The sequence below is a fragment of the Lonchura striata genome, chromosome 21 (genome assembly GCF_050655825.1).
Source record: "Lonchura striata isolate lonStrDom1 chromosome 21, ASM5065582v1, whole genome shotgun sequence".
Classification (NCBI taxonomy): domain Eukaryota; kingdom Metazoa; phylum Chordata; class Aves; order Passeriformes; family Estrildidae; genus Lonchura; species Lonchura striata.
In genome coordinates, this window is record NC_140723.1 from 9,480,796 (window position 1) to 9,497,700 (window position 16,905).

General features: G+C 48.0%; 2 protein-coding genes across 7 annotated transcripts in view; both read right to left on the minus strand.

The window, feature by feature from the left end:
* CDC42 (cell division cycle 42) overlaps nucleotides 1-9,007 on the minus strand; it is a 29,731-nt gene extending 20,724 nt beyond the window's left edge. For 3 of the 5 annotated variants that reach the window (XM_085559083.1, XM_085559081.1, XM_085559084.1), the window contains exon 1: nucleotides 8,219-9,007. The gene's annotated coding sequence lies outside the window, so the exon portion shown is untranslated. The remainder of the gene's footprint in view (nucleotides 1-8,218) is intronic. The other 2 variants (XM_021533754.4, XM_021533755.4) reach the window with 1 other exon arrangement.
* Nucleotides 9,008-10,582: 1,575 nt separating this feature from the next.
* C21H1orf50 (chromosome 21 C1orf50 homolog) lies at nucleotides 10,583-16,857 on the minus strand. 2 transcript variants are annotated; one of them, XM_031506638.3, is made up of 4 exons: nucleotides 16,588-16,816; nucleotides 15,605-15,691; nucleotides 13,189-13,320; nucleotides 10,583-12,541 (listed from the first exon to the last, which is right to left on the minus strand). In XM_031506638.3, exons 1-4 carry the CDS (start codon nucleotides 16,744-16,746, stop codon nucleotides 12,359-12,361), a joined length of 561 nt encoding a protein of 186 aa, XP_031362498.3. In that variant the 5' UTR covers nucleotides 16,747-16,816; the 3' UTR covers nucleotides 10,583-12,358. The 2 variants fall into 2 exon arrangements, with proteins under 2 accessions (XP_031362498.3, XP_085415203.1); XM_085559077.1 differs by lacking the exons at nucleotides 10,583-12,541; nucleotides 13,189-13,320 and adding an exon at nucleotides 13,769-14,042 and having other exon boundaries at nucleotides 16,588-16,857.
* Between the last annotated feature and the right edge of the window lie 48 nt (nucleotides 16,858-16,905).

Sequence of the window (16,905 nt, forward strand, 5' to 3'; positions counted from 1 at the left end):
TATTTCATATCCTATAAAACCACACAGTTCTAAATAAAGTCCTGCTTTGTACTTGATAATTGCTTCCCAAATTAATCCAATCCATTTCAAGGTCCTTACCCGCAGCCACCTCTTCTAGCCCTACTACAAACTAACATTTTTGCTTTTCCAAGTGACAAATATCTCCAGTCACAGGGGCATCAAGGAGAGGTACTTGGCTGCTACAACCCCAGCAACCTGATTTGCCTCACCAGATACCTACCAGCATAACATGGAGGAGGTATTCTATGCCTGTATTACAAACACTACATGACAAAGCTCAACACATACAACACACTGTTTCTCTGCAGAGATCCCAAGCCACTAACGAAGGGACCACATGAGCTCAGCTGCCAACCACAAAGGGAGAAGACCTTGGACCTCTTGGTACAGTCACAAACCTGTGATGCAAAACACAAACAGAAGCCACTCTCTGATTAAGAGTTAACTACAGAAGGATGAACTGGCACAGAAAGCAAAACAGTATCACCATGGCCAGAGATCTCCTCTGCACATCTGCAGCAACATTCTACAGACACAATGAAAATCCTCCAGCCCAAAGCCCACCTTCCAGCTTGCTAGGAATCATCTTCTTCATGAAGATCTCACCCCAGAACTAAACACATCTGCCACTTCTACACTAGTAAGGTGATAAATGACACATAAAATAATATATTAGGTTGTAAACTACCTGGTACCCAAGCTCAACTGCCCATCCTGGCCAGAGCTTAGGCTGCTGCAGACACTTAATCTCTATACACAAACACACTTGTTCCCAGAGGTTCCAAGCCAAGCTTATTGCCTGGGTCTTTAGTTTCTTAGGTGAGGCTTAAACTGGCTGTTGCACTACAACCAGCACAGTATTGGAGTTCCACTCCTCTAGAGCAAGGCAAATCATGAAATTCAAGCTAAAACCTGCAAAAGCACAAGGGATGGACTTGAGACACAATATTGTACTCCATCAGTTCAGGATCTTGAAAAGGCTATCCTGCTTTAAGCATTGTTTTGGGGTTAACTGTCACTAACAGATCAGACACGATCCTTTCAATAGTACCAGGTCTCCTTGCAGAGTACAAATTCTGTCTCCAAAAACCAGTGTTGCTGTTTTACTTTATAAGTGTGTCTAATTATGAGACAGAGCCACAAAAGTTCAGTTGCACTAGAAGCTTTGTCAAGATAAACACAAGAATTCAGGTAAAGACCTGGATCTGCAGTGGGTGGGTTTTTATCTGAGGTTGAAGAGACTGACAGTAGCAGAGCATAATGCTAGGTTCTATCCCACATGCCTGCTCACATCAACAGTCTCAAGCTAGTGTTGGATGTCACCATGAGAAATTTGTGGGTAGGTACACAAAAACAAGCAGTGGGAAGAACCACAAGATCACCATCACCAATAGAGCTGGATCAATATCATGACAGCCCTGATTTATCTCACAGGTTCCTGTTGTTCTTGAAACCCACAAAGTTTGCTATCATCATGGGAATCCTTGCTGGGAGGTAAAGCATGCGTCTGAGGTCCTCAAGCATCCCTTAATTTGCCACTCAACAGAACCTGTATACCCCAGCACCTCTGCAGGTTTGAAGTCCCATTTCTGGACAAATAACTATGAATTGCCAAAGAAGCAGTAAGAGATCTCTTCTCAAAATGCAACTATCATAGAGCTATCACAGAACAGAACAGAATATGCTGAGCTGGAATGGACCCCACTGTTTGAGGTCAACTGATATTTTCAATACTTAATGCAATTTTCTTTTCCTAATTCTGTAAGATTTGAGAGCTACTTTGCACACCTTCCTAAAGACTCCTCACAATCACCTGGTACATACATGCACAGGACAGGAAGTGAAGACAGTTGGGCAGGAGAATTTGAATAACCTGAGCCCAAACTACCAGCAGCACCGTAACACACATTCCAAGTTTTGCAACTTCAAAAAAAGAAGAGGAAAAACATGTCATTTTAGCCCTAAATTCAAAACCAGAAAACTGACTCAGCAGGGTCTGTTGCCACACCAGTTACACTGCAGTACAGCTGTGCCTGCACCTCCTTTACCACAGGTACTGCCCACTATCCCACTTCAAGGCTCCAACCAACCACCTTTACCTGAACACAAACTCCACACAAAAATGTGACAACTCTCCCATTATCACTCTGGTTAAGGTTACACTGTCAAAAGTAGCATCATGTAGGAAAAAAATTAGGCCAAACTCAGTTTGAATTTAACTTGGCAACTTCTGTTAAAAATAATTTTCAAAAGTTTTTACAAATATATTAATGGTAAAAGGAAGCGTATAACCAACCTTGGTTCCTTATTGGATGAGGCAGGCGACCTAGTAACTAAAGATGAGGAAAAGGCAGAAATGCTTAATGCCTTCTTTGCCTCAGTCTTTAGTGCTAAGGCAGCTTGTCCTCAAGACAACTGTCCTCAGGGGTTGATAGGTGGTGCCAGGGAGCAGAATGGTCCCCTTGTTATCCAAGAGGAGGCAGTCAAGAGAACTGCTGGGACACTTGGATATTTATAAATCAATGGGACCAGATGGGATCCACCCTAGGGTGATGAGGGAGCTGGCAGATGTGCTTGCAAAGCCGCTCTCCATCATTTATCAGGAGTTGTGGCTCATTGGTGAGGTCCCAGACGATTGGAAACTGGCCAAAACTACCAAAAGGTAGGAAGGAGGATCCTGGTAATTACAGGCCAGTTAGCCTGACCTCAGTACCAGGTAAGATAATGGGACAGTTCATACTTAATGCTATCACACAGCACTTACAAGATGGCCAGGGTATCAGACCCAGTCAGCATGGGTTTACAAAGGGTAGGTCATGTCTGACCAACCTGGTTTCCTTCTATAACCAGGTGACTCGTCTGGTAGATGCAGGAAAGGCTGTGGATGTTGTCTATTTAGACTTCAGCAAGGCCTTTGATACTGTTTCCCATAGCATACTCCTGGAAAAGCTGGCAGCCATGGCTTGGATGGGAGCACCCTTCGCTGGGTTAGGAACTGGCTGCATGGCCAGGCCCAGAGAGTGGTGGTGAACAGTGCTGCATCTAGCTGGGGACAGTCACCAGTGGTGTCCCTCAGGGGTCTGTGCTGGGACCAGTTCTATTTAATATTTTTATAGATGACATGGATGAGGACATTGAATCCTTCATTAGTAAATGTGCAGACGACACTAAGCTGGGAGCTTGTTGATCTGTTGGAAGGAGGGCTCTGCAGAGAGATTTGGATCGATTGGACGGATGGGCAGAGTCCAACAGCATGAAGTCTAAGTGCCGAGTTCTACATTTTGGACACAAAAATGCCCTACAGTGTTACAGGTTGGGGACAGTATGTCTGGACAGTGTCCAGGCAGAAAGGGACCTGGAGGTGCTGGTTGAGAGCCAGTTGGATATGAGCCAGCAATGTGCCTCGGTGGCCAAGAAGGCCAAGGGCATCCTGGCCTGCATTAGGACTTGTGTGACCAGCAGGAGTAGGGAGGTTATTCTTCCCCTATACTCGGCGCTGGTGAGACCACATCTTGAGTACTGTGTCCAGTTCTGGGCCCCTCAGTTCAGGAAGGACATTGAGATGCTTGAGCGCATCCAGAGGAGGGCAATGAGGCTGGTGAGGGGCTTGGAACACAAGCACTGTGAGGAATGTTTGAGCGAGTTGGGGTTGTTTAGCCTGGAGAAGAGGAGGCTTAGAAGGTGACCTTATTGCTCTCTACAGCTTCCTGAAGGGAGGTTGTAGACAGGTGAGGATCGATCTCTTCCACCAGGCAGCAACTGGCAGAACAAGAGGACACAGTCTCAAGCTACGTCAGGGAAGGTTTAGGTTGGATATTAGGAAAAAAATTTTCACTGAAAGAATAATAAAATACTGGAATTGTCTTCCTAGGGAGGTGGTGGAATCACCATCTCTGGATATGTTTAAAAAAAGACTGGACTTGGCACCTGATGCTATAGTCTAGTTGTGGTGTTAGGGCATAGGTTGGACCTGATTATCTTAGAGGCCTCTTCCAACCTCATTATTCTGTGATTACCACTGGAAAAACCTGCCCCAGATTAAGCACTGGGACCTGTGTGGGGTTACATTAAGTCCTTTTCTGCCAAAGCCATTTTAATCTTATCTTACTACTCTTCACTTTCATACTCTACAGGAGGCTGTATTCCTCAACCATGCAACAAAATCCTGTTCAGTATTTTACTACCACTTAAAAACCCCTATTTTCACTAACTTAGTTGCATACTGATAATATTTACAAATACAACCTGCACCTACACTCTTATTTGAACACAGCATCCAACCAAGGCCCATGTGGCCCTGATGGTTCTCCCCATTTTCCTGTGGCCAGTTATATTCAACAGAGGTAGAAAAGACATTGACAGAAGTTCCTCTATTTTGAGGCATGTTTTTCCTTCATGAGAAGCACCCTGTCTTGCACACTGCAGCAGATCCTACTTACTCCTGTTATGCTCAGGGAACAGGACAGCTGCAGGTCCTCCATCCACACAAACAGAAAGTTTCTAGGAAGGTGCACTGTGTTCAGGGAGAATAGTTCAGGCTGTGTACCAAGATGCTGTTTGAAGACTCCAAAGATAAAGCATGGTTACAAAACACTGCAAAAGCAACTTTTTTCAGATACTGAGCTATCCTGGATCACTGTTAAAAGAAAGTAGCTGGAAGGCTCACCAACACCATGAGAGCAGCAGGGGAGCTGCCCTTCATTCACCTAACCAACAGAAGCAAACAGAGCAGCTGGAACCATCCCACTTTGCCCAGCCCAAGATGAGCCTTAGCATCCCCCTTCTCAAGACCAAGAGCCTGCTGGGAAACTGGCAGTTACTCAGCCATGGCCAGATGCACAAGAGGCTCACAAAAAAGTAACAGCACTCCAGGACATGGAAGACTCACCAACACTTCATATGCACTAAACCCTGAAGCACCACTGAACTCAAGGCAACTGCTCAAACATACTGATGCAGTCAGACCCAAGCTCCTCTGCATTCAGCTGTTCCCCAGCCACTCTTTGGCATGCACAGTCATCCAGCTCATCAAGTGGCAGAGGCTTTCCTGACTTGCATACAAAGCTGCAGGAGCACTTTTGTCATTATTTCCCCTAACAGAATACTCATTGGCCAGAAAAACAGCACAGCATCCTTCAACTTGAGAAGAGCTGAGCAATTCAAACCAGCTTGTTCCAAAGCAAGACAATTCTGGCAGCCTCAGCTACTGCTGTGACTCTAACAATGCATGCCACAGCAATCCTCCGCAATTCCCCCAGGGTCTCTACTGGTCCCAATCCACAGCAGCCTAAGGCTTGCTCTAACACCACCTCAGCCTAGTGAAAACCTTCACCCGCCAGTGTTTGGTCTATGATGGAAAACACATGCTGATCCCACACAATCTGATCATAGGCATGGACAACTTGGCAAAAATGTAGCTGGAAGTACCTACACACCCTCTCCAGACAAAGGCCCCAAGGAAGACCTCATGTTACTTAATTTAAAAAGCTTCTGTATTGGTTTTTCATGAGACAATAAAATGGTGCATGGACCAAATCTCCTGGTAGGAATTATGCCACAACACTCTAAAGTAATGGAGTGAACTGGCAGTACAAGAGCTTAAAACAGAATAACAGCTTTTAAAAGCTTTTGAAAACAAATTTTTTGTGTTCTCTTTATAAAATATCACTTGTTTAGAAGAAAAATCAACACTCTCAACATCACTCTACTGAAAACAGGCCAATTAGTATTATGAAGGTTTACAACTCTTTAGGTCAGAGTCATTCTTTGGAACTCCAAGGGGAGATTACAAAGATTAATTCCACAAACTCTGCTTCTTGCTCTGTTTGCAGTTTTCTGCACACCCAGGGCCAGGTAATCAAATTCAGTTCATCCACTCAAAAGCAACCTAAAGGATCCCCCACCAGAAGCTGGGAATTACCTGCCTTAATGCCATTCCTGTCACTCACCTCAGGTATTAACATACACACCATGGGCTGCAAGGGGCAGCTGACCACTATGTTGGGGTGGCCAAACAACCTCAGAGAGGGAGAACTTTTGTGCCAAGCTTCAGCCCTTGCAAAAACTCTGGGGAAAGGGATTTTTTTTACCTACCACTCCTAATGGCAGTCCTTCCTGAGGGATATACACTTAGCTTGTATCGTGTCAAACCGTAATAAAGTGTAGGGTCTGGGAGAAGCCAGATAATTAAATGGTGACAGGCTGCAGAAATGTAAAGGTACTTTAAATTTCTCTTAAAACTTTGCATAAAAGCTTATCTGGTCAATAAATTGTTTTATTTGTCATATATTAACTATTGAATATAGGGTGCTTTCACCTACATTTAATGTAAGGGAGTGAAAGGAACCAAGGAAGAAGACTAAGTGGTTAGAGAGCTTCTTGCTACCTGAAGCACCAGAAACCAATTCCACTTCCATTTGATTTGACAGAACTTTCATCTTCTAAAATGAGAAATATGTCATTCTTTCCTCAGCAAAGAATCTTTTCCTAAAGAGCAATGATAACTAAACCCTCTACAATTCCTCCTAACTGTCTCTTGCTCCAGAAACTCGTATCATAAATTCATGATGGAGCCAAATGACAGCAGGAGAGCTCAGCTCTCCTGACCACAAAGGGCAGGCAGAGGAATGAGCAGGATCAAAAACACAAGCCCACAAACAACTTTTAAAAGCTGTGAGCACTCACATGGGCATCAAGCAGATTATACACATCTCACCTGCAACATCTTACACAAACCTCAGCTGTAGTGCAGCATGTTCATTTATTGTCCGAGTCTTCCGGAGCTAACAGCAGAGCTGGAACCCAGGTACACCAACCAACCCCCATGGTAACAAGAGAGCTGCTGAAAAGGTTTTAATTGTAAGGTCCAGCTATCTATGCTCATAAAACTTGGAAAATTACTTTAGTACTACATCTACATTTTAATGAAAAAGAAGCTTTACATCAAGATTAGTGGCTAGCTTCATGCTGCACTTTCCATCAGCCTCACACAGGGTTTACAGCAAGGAAAGCCCACAGAACACTTATAAGAGAAATCCCTGGGAGCTTCACAGGGGCTCCATTTATGTTTACCGTTGCCTTTTAGCAGAATGACAGTTTCAGTTTTAGGTACTTCACACTCTAGAGCTTCCAGAGCTTTTCTATTTAAACAGTAAAAACATCATGAACTTCCCAGTCATCAGTTTTAGGCAAACAACCCTAAAGCAGAGCACTTAATGATTCAGAACATCAGTTGCAGGTCATGAATAACCAAGTTCAAAGTATGCAAATTTAGTGATTAAAATTTCTGCCTCGGATATGTTACCAAAGTGAAAACATGTTTTATCTTGCACCACAGTAATTTTTTATTCCTTGCCAAGACTTAGTTTTTTTGTTGTTGTTGTTACTGAAGCATAAATGAGAACAGTTTAAACACCAAACCATTTTTACAGTCGGCAATATACTTATTCAAACCATACATGCCTAAGACCTGACTCAAATATAGTTGCCTATATTATCTTCCTCAGAACCTTACACTAACAAGAGTACAAAGCAGAAGTTTACAACAGAAGGGAAATTTAGAACAGCTTCTTCACATACAACTTCCTCACATTCAGCCAGCTGAATATAATTTGCTTACAGAAAAACAGAAGCTGTAATGCTTTACTGAGTTATCCCAATCAGCAATACAATGAGCTTGATGCAGTTTTTAAATGCCCCTTCCGGAAAAAAAAATAAAGCTTTTGGGCGCTGCAACTCAATATTTTGAACAGCCCACACCTCCTTTCCTGGGAGAGAAGCACAAAGACAATCATAGATGGCCAGACCAAGCAGCCAGTTCTGATCATCCAGTTACCATGTCTGATCACTCAGTTGCCATCTAACACGGCCTCTTTGCCAGGGCTTGTCTTCCTCATGCTGCTGTCAAGACAGGATCTCTGGCTGCCCTGGCCACAGCATCCACACAGAAAGGACAACAGGAATCCCGACCATTCTTTGTTAAGCATAGGTTTCCAATGCTAGGTCTTCACAGCTACCTGGCTCTGCAACTGTCTCCTACTGCTGTCACCAGCTGCAAGTTCTATCTACTTACAGATACGGAACTGAAATCTAGATCACTAAACCAGACCTTTAAAACAGAGACAGGAGTTATGATTCTGCAGTATGTACATTTTTATGAGATTTCCAAGGAGAATGAAAAACATATGTCAACACCAACCTTTGAAGCAGTGCTAGCTCCTGGCCCAGCTACAGCCAGAGGCATCACGATGTAACGAAAGCTGTGGGACAGCTTTGGATAACCCACAGCACTGCAGCTCGTGAGGCAGATACCCAGAAGAGTCTGCGACTTCTCGACTGAGCGCTGTCTGTGCAGGGCACATAGCTAGAGCTCAACTCCTCGCCATGCCCACACCCCGCTGCGGTTCAGGGCTGCTGTGCCCGCAGCCCCTCGAGGCTTCTCCCACAGCCCCGAGCGCAGCCGGACTGCACCGAGTGCGGAGGGCCGCGGCTAAGGCCGGGACGGGCAGGGCGGGGCTGGGACGGGCAGGGGCAAGGGAGTGCGGGCGGGCCCCGCCATGGCTGCGAGAACGCTTCCTGCGCCGTTCCGAGGGTCCAGTCCGACGGCCGCCCGGAAGCGGGGGAAGGGTGGGCAGGAGAAGCGGCGGCCATGCCGACCACCTCAACAGACCAGGCCCACAAAGGCAAGCGTCCGCCAGCAGCCACCGGGACCCGCCGGGAGGAGGCCGCCCTTCCCCCCGGCAGGCGGCTGCCGGGGAGGCCCCGCACGCACAGCGGGCGCCCCGGCCGAGGTGAAGGCCAGGGCTCTATTGGTGGGTGCGCGCGGAGAGCAGAACCGGCCGGAGGTCCCGGAGCTCGGCCGGAGGTCCCGGAGCTCGGCCGGGGGTCCCAGTCCCGTCTCCGCCCCCCTCCCCCGCCCCCCCACTCTCACCTCGGACGCTCCGCCGGGCGTTGGCAGCTCACTGCGGGGTCTCCTCGGCGCAGGCACAGGGGCAGTCGATTGACGTCACCGCGCAGCGCGCTGGTGAGGGGCGTGCCAGCTAGGACGCCCCCTGCCGGCCATGCGCCGCGGCTCGCAGCGCGCTGCGCGCAGCGTCAGGGGGCGCGCGCGGGCACGGCCTGCCGGATGTGAGGTTCGCCGGCACAGCGCCCAGGCTCCCTCTAGGTTTGGTTTGGTGTGGTTTGCTTTTTGTTTTTTTTGTTTTCTTGTTTTTTTCGTGTTTTTTTTTGGTTTTTTGTCTTTTCTCCCTGGACCTGAAGCCGACATAAGAAGGGCCAAAGATCCACAGTTCATCCTGTTGGGGCACTCCTCATGGCTGGGAGATGACACCCCAGAGCAGAGGGTACTTATGGCAAGTTAAATCCCCCTAACCACCCCCATCATTCAGGAACAAGAGGCCGGAAAGAAAATCTCCAGGCACAACTACTTTGAGAAGCAAAGCAAAAATCTGGCCTGAAACAGTAAACTACAGAGCAATTCAAATATTAAAAGTTGGAAAAAGCTGCAAGTACCTATGCCAGCAGCTTCAAGTCACCAAACACTGTCTCTGGAGAGCACATGGAATAGGTCAAACCCTCAAACCATCTTTGCATTGGACTTCTTAAATGAGCCCTGGTCCATCTGCATGGCCAAAGACAGGACACAATCCACTCTGCCCAATGTAATGGTGTCAGAAGCATATCTGTGCCTTCTGCAAATATTCTACATCCCTGGGGATTCTGGAAAGAGCCACTGCCTTCCAAATATGCTCACTGCTGCCCGGAGCACTCACAAAAGAGCAAAGGAAGAGGAACATTTTCAAAAGAATTTTCAAGATGAAATCATGAGTGGATATCAGTGTCTCACTGTCTCTTCCAGATGATTTTCGATGAAATCCCTGCCCTGTCAAGCACAAATGTTCCAGCTGGGTAGAGGCTGAGCCGAGTGGATGAGAACAAGAACCTGGAGAGACCCTGGAGTCTCCCACAAGGCACCATCTCATCATTCCTCCAGAAACTCATTCTTGATGCAAGCATCACATGAGGCTCCACCTCAACCAGCTTCATCCTTGTCTGTGTTCCAGATTATGTTTTGCTTTGGCTCTAGAGCACCTTCCAGTATTTCTGATGATGCCTCACAGTTCTTTGACTTTAATTACACTTCAACAGTGCATAAGCAATATTGAGGGAATGGTTCCCCCTTTCCATCAACTGCTCCCTGCACCAGCCTCATTCCCCACTTCCCACAGTGCAAAGGAATGAGGATGCCAAGGATGAGGATGACTATGAGCTCATTACCTCCATGTCCCGTCTCTTGAGGCCTCCTTTGTCTTTTCACAAGAGAAAGACTTGACAGTGCCTAGAAGAACTGCAGAATACTAGTGACTTGTGGGCTATGGAGGGCCAGGGGTGTCTGCTAGACACACATGACATCCCACCATAAGCTACAGAGGTCCACAACCACCACTCCTCAAGCCTCTTGTGCATGCCATGGTACAGATATTAATGATGGAAACAGATAAAACCAGGGCAAGAATCCTCACTTCCCAGAGGAGCATAAATCAACACACGTGAACCACACAAAGTCCATGCAGTAATTAACTTTATCCCTTCCAAGTTAAGATATAATACCATGCAGTAAAATCAGACTCAAGGCAGTGAAACAAGCAGAGAAAAACCCTGTCAAATTCAGCACCTGTAACTTGTTATGGAATTAATTATAGCCTGGTCTAATACTACTACTACTAATAACAAATTCCTGTTAATATGTCCTTGTGCTCCAAGTGAGGAAAGATATGGAAAAAAAAGCCTCATATTGAATCCAAGGAACAGGTTTCTGCCAAACAGAGGCTCAGCCATGCGGGGATGTAGGTGAGCTACTGCACCGGACAGAGCTAGGAGAAGAAAATCTGGGACAAAAAATCCTGGGCTAGGGAGCTGCTCCAAACCTTCCAATCCTCTGTAACACCAGTAGGAAACAGCTCTTCCCATGAGGAACTGTCACCGCCAGCAGCCTTGAGCATCTCCCAAGGCAAACTCCCAGTGCATGGGGATGAGGACAGAGGAATGCTAGAGACTTGAGGTAAGGCTGTGTCCTGCAAAAGGGGAATAAATTCCAGCAATGGCAAAACACAGTGACAGTGCTGGTCCCCAAGGATCTTGTTTTTGTAGATGCGCTCACAATCAGGCTCCACCAAGAAGCATGAAATCCATCCATAGCTGGCCCAGATCCCAAGGTCAGAATTCAGCTCCTACAAGTGGTCCCCAACTCTCCCATGTTGCCCATGGAGGTGGCAAGGTGATTGTGTACATGCAATGCCTGGAGTAGCATACAAGATCATCTTGTCATGTTAGAAAAGTGAGCAAGTCATGGGAGAATCCAACCAGATCTAATGTTACATACCAGGATCCAACCTGGACATCCTCTCTGTCAATAAATTCCAACTTTGGCTCCTCACAGAAAAGCAGGCAAGTTCCTGAAGAAGCCCTGTGTGGCTTGGCAGAGGGAGGATATCTCCTCAGCAGCTCTGATCTTTACTTCTCCCTAGTTTTTCTAGATGGAAAAATTACGCTGGGGGTATCCTACTAGCTCCACATGCCACTAAGTCTTCCTGGCAAAGCTAAAGGTATTTTTGCCACGCAGGAAGAACACAGGGCCTGTCTTGGTGGTACCTGTGAGATCATGGTTTATTTTACTCTCCCCACTGCTCTGGCATAAAGTCATCCAGTATCCTGCCTCTACCTAGCAGCTCATGCACTCAAATCCAAGGGGGAATGCATGAGGATGTGAAACACATCATCTGAAGAACACCTGAAGCCTGCATGGCACTTTTGGGGATGCTCTTTCCAGAGAAAAGCTTCATGTTCCCAGCTCAGGGATTCAGACCAGCTAGGACAGAGACCAGAAGACTCATCACAGCAGACCCTTTGCATAAGCTTTTGACCACTCTTTCCAGACCACAGAGCTCTCTAAACATGTACATTTTAATAAGGGGGAAAATCCAGCCCTGAGATCATTACCTGATACATTCACAGCGAGGTACACCAGAGCCAGGCAGACAGGAGATATTATTTTACAACATTAGCACATCTGCCCCAAGCATTTCTGCTTTTTGCTCCAAGCACTCTTGGAAGTCACACCTCCTGGTATCATCTGCCTCTTACTACAGCTTGCCATAGGTCAATGAAGTAAATTATTCAATTACTAGAAAGTCCAGTATGACTGAATGCAGAATTAAACTTCTTAAAGCACAAAAGCAATCAGCATTTTTGTTTCTTGGTCTATTTCCACCCTGCCTTTGGCAGCGTACAGGTACTCTGTCCCCTCACTCAGGGACTCTGCTCAGGGGGTCCTGTGTGGTCACTTGGTCACACCCTGGAAGTTGAGCTCCATGCACAGGGGCAATGCTGCCGGCTGGCTCAGCAGCTTCTCCAGGACAGTTATTTCAGCATCTCGTCTCTCTATGTTCTCAAACGGAGTCCAGGACATGTCATGCTGGAGCTTATAGGCACCAAGAAATTCATGGGGAGTAGTACCCCATTCCTGGTGGAGAAAAGAGAGATTCCATCAGTGTTCAGGTTTCCTTGGAGCTTGGCTGTGCTGTCTCTCAGCCCTACTACCTTCAAAGCAGTCCCAGCTACATGACCATACCATTTCCTAACCTAAATACAGGGTCAGATACCCAAGTCCAAGATCAGGTCGAGCTCTAGCACTGCTGACAGAGGAAGGCATGTGGACACAAGATCTCCCTGACCTGCCCTGAAACTTCCACCTTGCATGTAAGAAAACAGGTAGTCTGGAAGGAGGAGATTTCCAAGATCATCTCTTCAGCTGCCTGGGCTGAAGTACCTGAAGAGACCCTCCTGCCAGGCAGCCACACCAGCAAGGGAAGGTTCAGAGCCCACTGTCAGTTCTTTACTTTCAGGCAAAGAACCGCAGTACCAAAAGACAAAATCCAGGTCCACGCCCCAGAGGGCTTCTTGCCATTCTCCATCAAAAGCCAGAGAACACTATAAAATAGCTCTGGCCCCAGCAGACTAACCAAGAGCAAGGGCAAGCACCAAACCTGAGTAGGGACAAACAAATGTCCCCATCAAGCTGGTGCTTTTGTCTGAGCTCCATATGTTCCCAAGCACCAAAAACATTACTTTTTTCCTCTCTCTGCTTCTTCATGGCCTGTAACCACCCACCTTAGGAGACAGGATGGAGAAATACCGCTGCCCACTCTCCCGCCTGTACATGTAGTAAACATTTCCTGGCTTCTTCACAAGGTTGCAGGCCACATGGTTCAGATCAGCATCCCTGTTAGCTTCATCCAAGACCTGGAATACACAAAACATCTTTACATCTTAACATCTTTACACTTGAAATAAAATGGCAACATGCTATTGCCTCTCAGCCATAGTCCAAGGCACATCACTTGACCTATAGGTCACGTGGCCTTGATCTCCCTGGCACACAGGAAGGAGACGCTTTCCAAAGAGATGAAGTTTTTTCCAATTCTTTCCTGTCTGTAGGACTTCAGAGAACCTCTCCACAGAGGTGGAGATACCTCTGCATCTCACCCCAGATTCACCTCTACTCTTGACACCACCACATGCTGGGCTTATTCCTCATCTCCACACACAGCTGCTGGACTGGGGCCTTGTCTTAGTTTGAAAAGACAGAAATCTGCTAAGGAAGGTAGGAGCCTCTCTTGAAATGGAAAATGTAAACCTCCTCCCTCCAAATTATTATGATTTTGAAATTAAGAGGGCTCTCAGGCAAATATATGGGAGTAGGAATAACAATTCTTTATTAGAAAAAAAAATGCAGTAATACAAAACAACACTGACAGAATCAGAAATATGATCTGACACCCTGTTGGTCAGGCTGTTGGTAGCAGTCTGATTAAATAATGGCTGCAGTCCTCCTGGAGTGACAAATGTGGTTCTGGTGGAGCAGGGATCCTGTAGAAGGATGTAGTTTTCCTCTGAAGGTCCAATGGCAGTGCAGATGGGCCTGGTCTTCCATTGGGAATCCAGTGGAAAACAAAGCTGCTTCTCTGGGAATTGAGTGGGAAAAGGCTGGCTGTGGTCTTCCAAATGCCAGAGTATATCCAGGTAGGAATGCTTGGCTCCTCCCCCTGGGCAGAGCATCTCCCAATGGGATGATGTAATTTTATCACTCATGCAGTGACACTCAATAGCCCATTGACAGAAGAGATCTCCCCAGAGGAAGGATGGGTCATAGAAGAGATAAAGAAAACTGCCCCACCTGGTTTTAACAGGTGACCCATTAATAGGAGATAACTGTCCCACCTCTAACAGATGGCAATAGAATACACACCTCCAGCCACAACTTGAATTTGCAACCTAACACAAGCCTTCCTGCTGTACCCTGCAAGGGAAGGGGCAGCAAACAAAGAAGAATTCATCTACCCTGTTCCACCACCTGACTGCCCCAGCTCCACCAGTTAATGATTACATGATATAATGGCCTCAATGGCAGGATCAGTTGCAATGACTGGCAGATCCTTCCCCACTCTGGCTCCTGATTTTACTCCTAAGAGTGGAAGGCTGGACTGATGAACACAGCCAAGCCCTGCTGTATACTCCTGGGACCACCCACTCCAGCAAATGAATCAGAATAAACATGAAAACCAAGCTTCTCATTAGGTAGAGAACTCATCTTTCCCAGTATGGAGGCCTGAAAGCCTCCCTTTAAGCTTGGGGATGCAAAAGCAGGCAAGGAGAAATACCCCTCTTAGATTAGGGTGAGAAGTGCCTCACTCCCATAGGCCTTTGCAGGCACATATTAACGTCTGAAGTCCATTGGTTCGTACAGTTGCTCCACCCCAGTTCAGATACCTGTTCACCATATTTCCTAGAATGTTTTCCTCTCTCCTGATCCCCATTGGTCCCAGTCTAAGGCCGTGTTTCACCTCTGTTACCCTATTGGTTCCCCTGGTTAGCTGCCCCTCCTCTGCACCATTTTCATCTGTTCCCATTGGACCTTGACCCTTAGAGTCACCCCTTTTTCACCATATAAAACCCTTTGCCCTCAGTCCAAGTTTGTCTTTGTCCCTCGATTGCTTTTGAGGCTTAATAAACCATCCCTGGATGTCCATACAAAGACCCATCCTTTGCCTCTGTTGTCAGCTATCATAGCGAGCGTGCTCCAGGCCCCAAAAGTGCTAGTTGCTCACAGTGGAACCCACTGAAGCACACCACTTTATCCCAGGGCCTCAGATCCAGCTAGGGCCGCATCATCATCAGATCCTTCTAAGAGCACAGTGCACACACAAATTACCAGTCCCAAAAACAGAGTCATCTCTCTCTGTCCTGATGCCTGCAAGCTGCTTTGAACCAGCCACCCTTGCTCCCCTACTTTATTCACAAAGTCCTTCCTGGTTTGCTGAGGATGCAGGGAAAGCACAAAAATCAACCCTCCCCCATCTCCCTTGACACTGGACAATAAACCTCCTTATTTTTCCATTAAATCGTCTCTGCTCAGCTCCTGGCCCCAACTCGCACATAGGCCACAGCTCTCCCCAAATGCTCAGCAACAGCAGCAGATGCTCATTTCTCAAGTCAAGACAATAGCCTTCTGCCCATCCTTACTCACCTTCCGCGCCTGCTCCTGCAGGTGCCGGATCTGCTCAGCGATGACTGTCAGTTTGCTGCAGGTATTTGCTCGAATAAAGTCATTGGCCTGGGAGAGAAAAGCAGGGCTGGTCAGAACAGGAAGAACCACAGCCCTATGGACTGTGCTGAGCCAGCTATACGGTCAAGCTCAAGGCATCAACAGTTGGGGGCCACAGGAGCTGTCCTGGCACCCCCAGGCAGGAGCAAGAACTAGGAGCTGTCTGGATAGGCTGAGGGGCAGTGAGAAGGAGTAGCATGACATACTGGGAGGCAATGGATTGGACTGGAAGGTAGTGCGATACACAGGGAGGAGCAAGTAGGACATACACTGAGCATCTAGATGAACTGAGCAGCTCTGGGGTACATCACTGGAGATCAGTAGGATGCATTCTGAGGCACTGGGAGGATAGTATAACATACTGGAGCGCACTGGGAGGACCAGTAGAACATATCAGGAAAAACTGGGGTGGACTGAGAGTCAGGATGGACTGGGAATCACTGAAGCAGTCATAGGACATATCAGGGGTGCTAGGATGGACTAGGAGGATGGTAGTGGGAGGCATCTGTACATGCTGCTGTGAACTATATATAGTGGGACATACTGGGAGGCAGCAGGGCATGCTGGGATTGGACTTCAGTGAGATGCTCTAAGAGTCACTGTGGGGCAGCAAGGCAAAGTGGGAAGTACTGAAGTGCAATGGGAGGTTCTGGAGAGACCAACAACGTGGGAACTCGGGAAGATACAGGCAGGACACTGCAACATACTGGGAGAGGACAGTGGGAAATGGTGGGAAACAGCACAGGTCACACCAGGAGGCCGCCAGGGCCACTGAAGAGCAGTGGGACACGCTGGGAGGCACCAAGGCCACCGCCGCCTCAGAAGGCCCCGGAGACGTTCGGGAGGCAGCGGACAGCGAGCCCAGTCCTGCCCCCGCAGCCCCGCCGCTGGGACCCTGCCCTCACCTGCTGCACCTGCTGGGCCAGGGCCACTAGGTCCCCGGGCTCCCCGACGCGGCCGGCGCGGCCGGCGCTACCCTCGACCAGGGCCAACCCGGGGCCGGGGCCGGGGCCGGGGCCGGGGCCGGGGCCCTCGTCGCCAGGCTCCGCGCCGCCCTCTGCCATCGGCAGCCACAACCAACCAGTTCCGCCCGGCGGAGAGGCTTCCGCTGCGGCGACAGCGCGCACAGTGAGCGGTGCGGCCATGGCGGGGCTCTGCTGTCCCTGATTGGCCGCCGGGCGGGGCGGAGGGGCGCAGTCAGTACCGCGCCGGTGCCGGGGTGG

Excerpts from the sequence above, each read along its gene's own strand:
- C21H1orf50 (XM_031506638.3), bottom strand. The coding sequence starts at position 16,746 with ATGGCAGAGGGCGGCGCGGAGCCTGGCGACGAGGGCCCCGGCCCCGGC. Across the intron at positions 13,321-15,604 it reads TGCAGGAGCAGGCGCGGAAG|GTCTTGGATGAAGCTAACAG; the intron begins GTGAGTAAGGAT and ends TGTGTATTCCAG. Across the intron at positions 12,542-13,188 it reads TCTCCATCCTGTCTCCTAAG|GAATGGGGTACTACTCCCCA; the intron begins GTGGGTGGTTAC and ends TTTCTCCACCAG.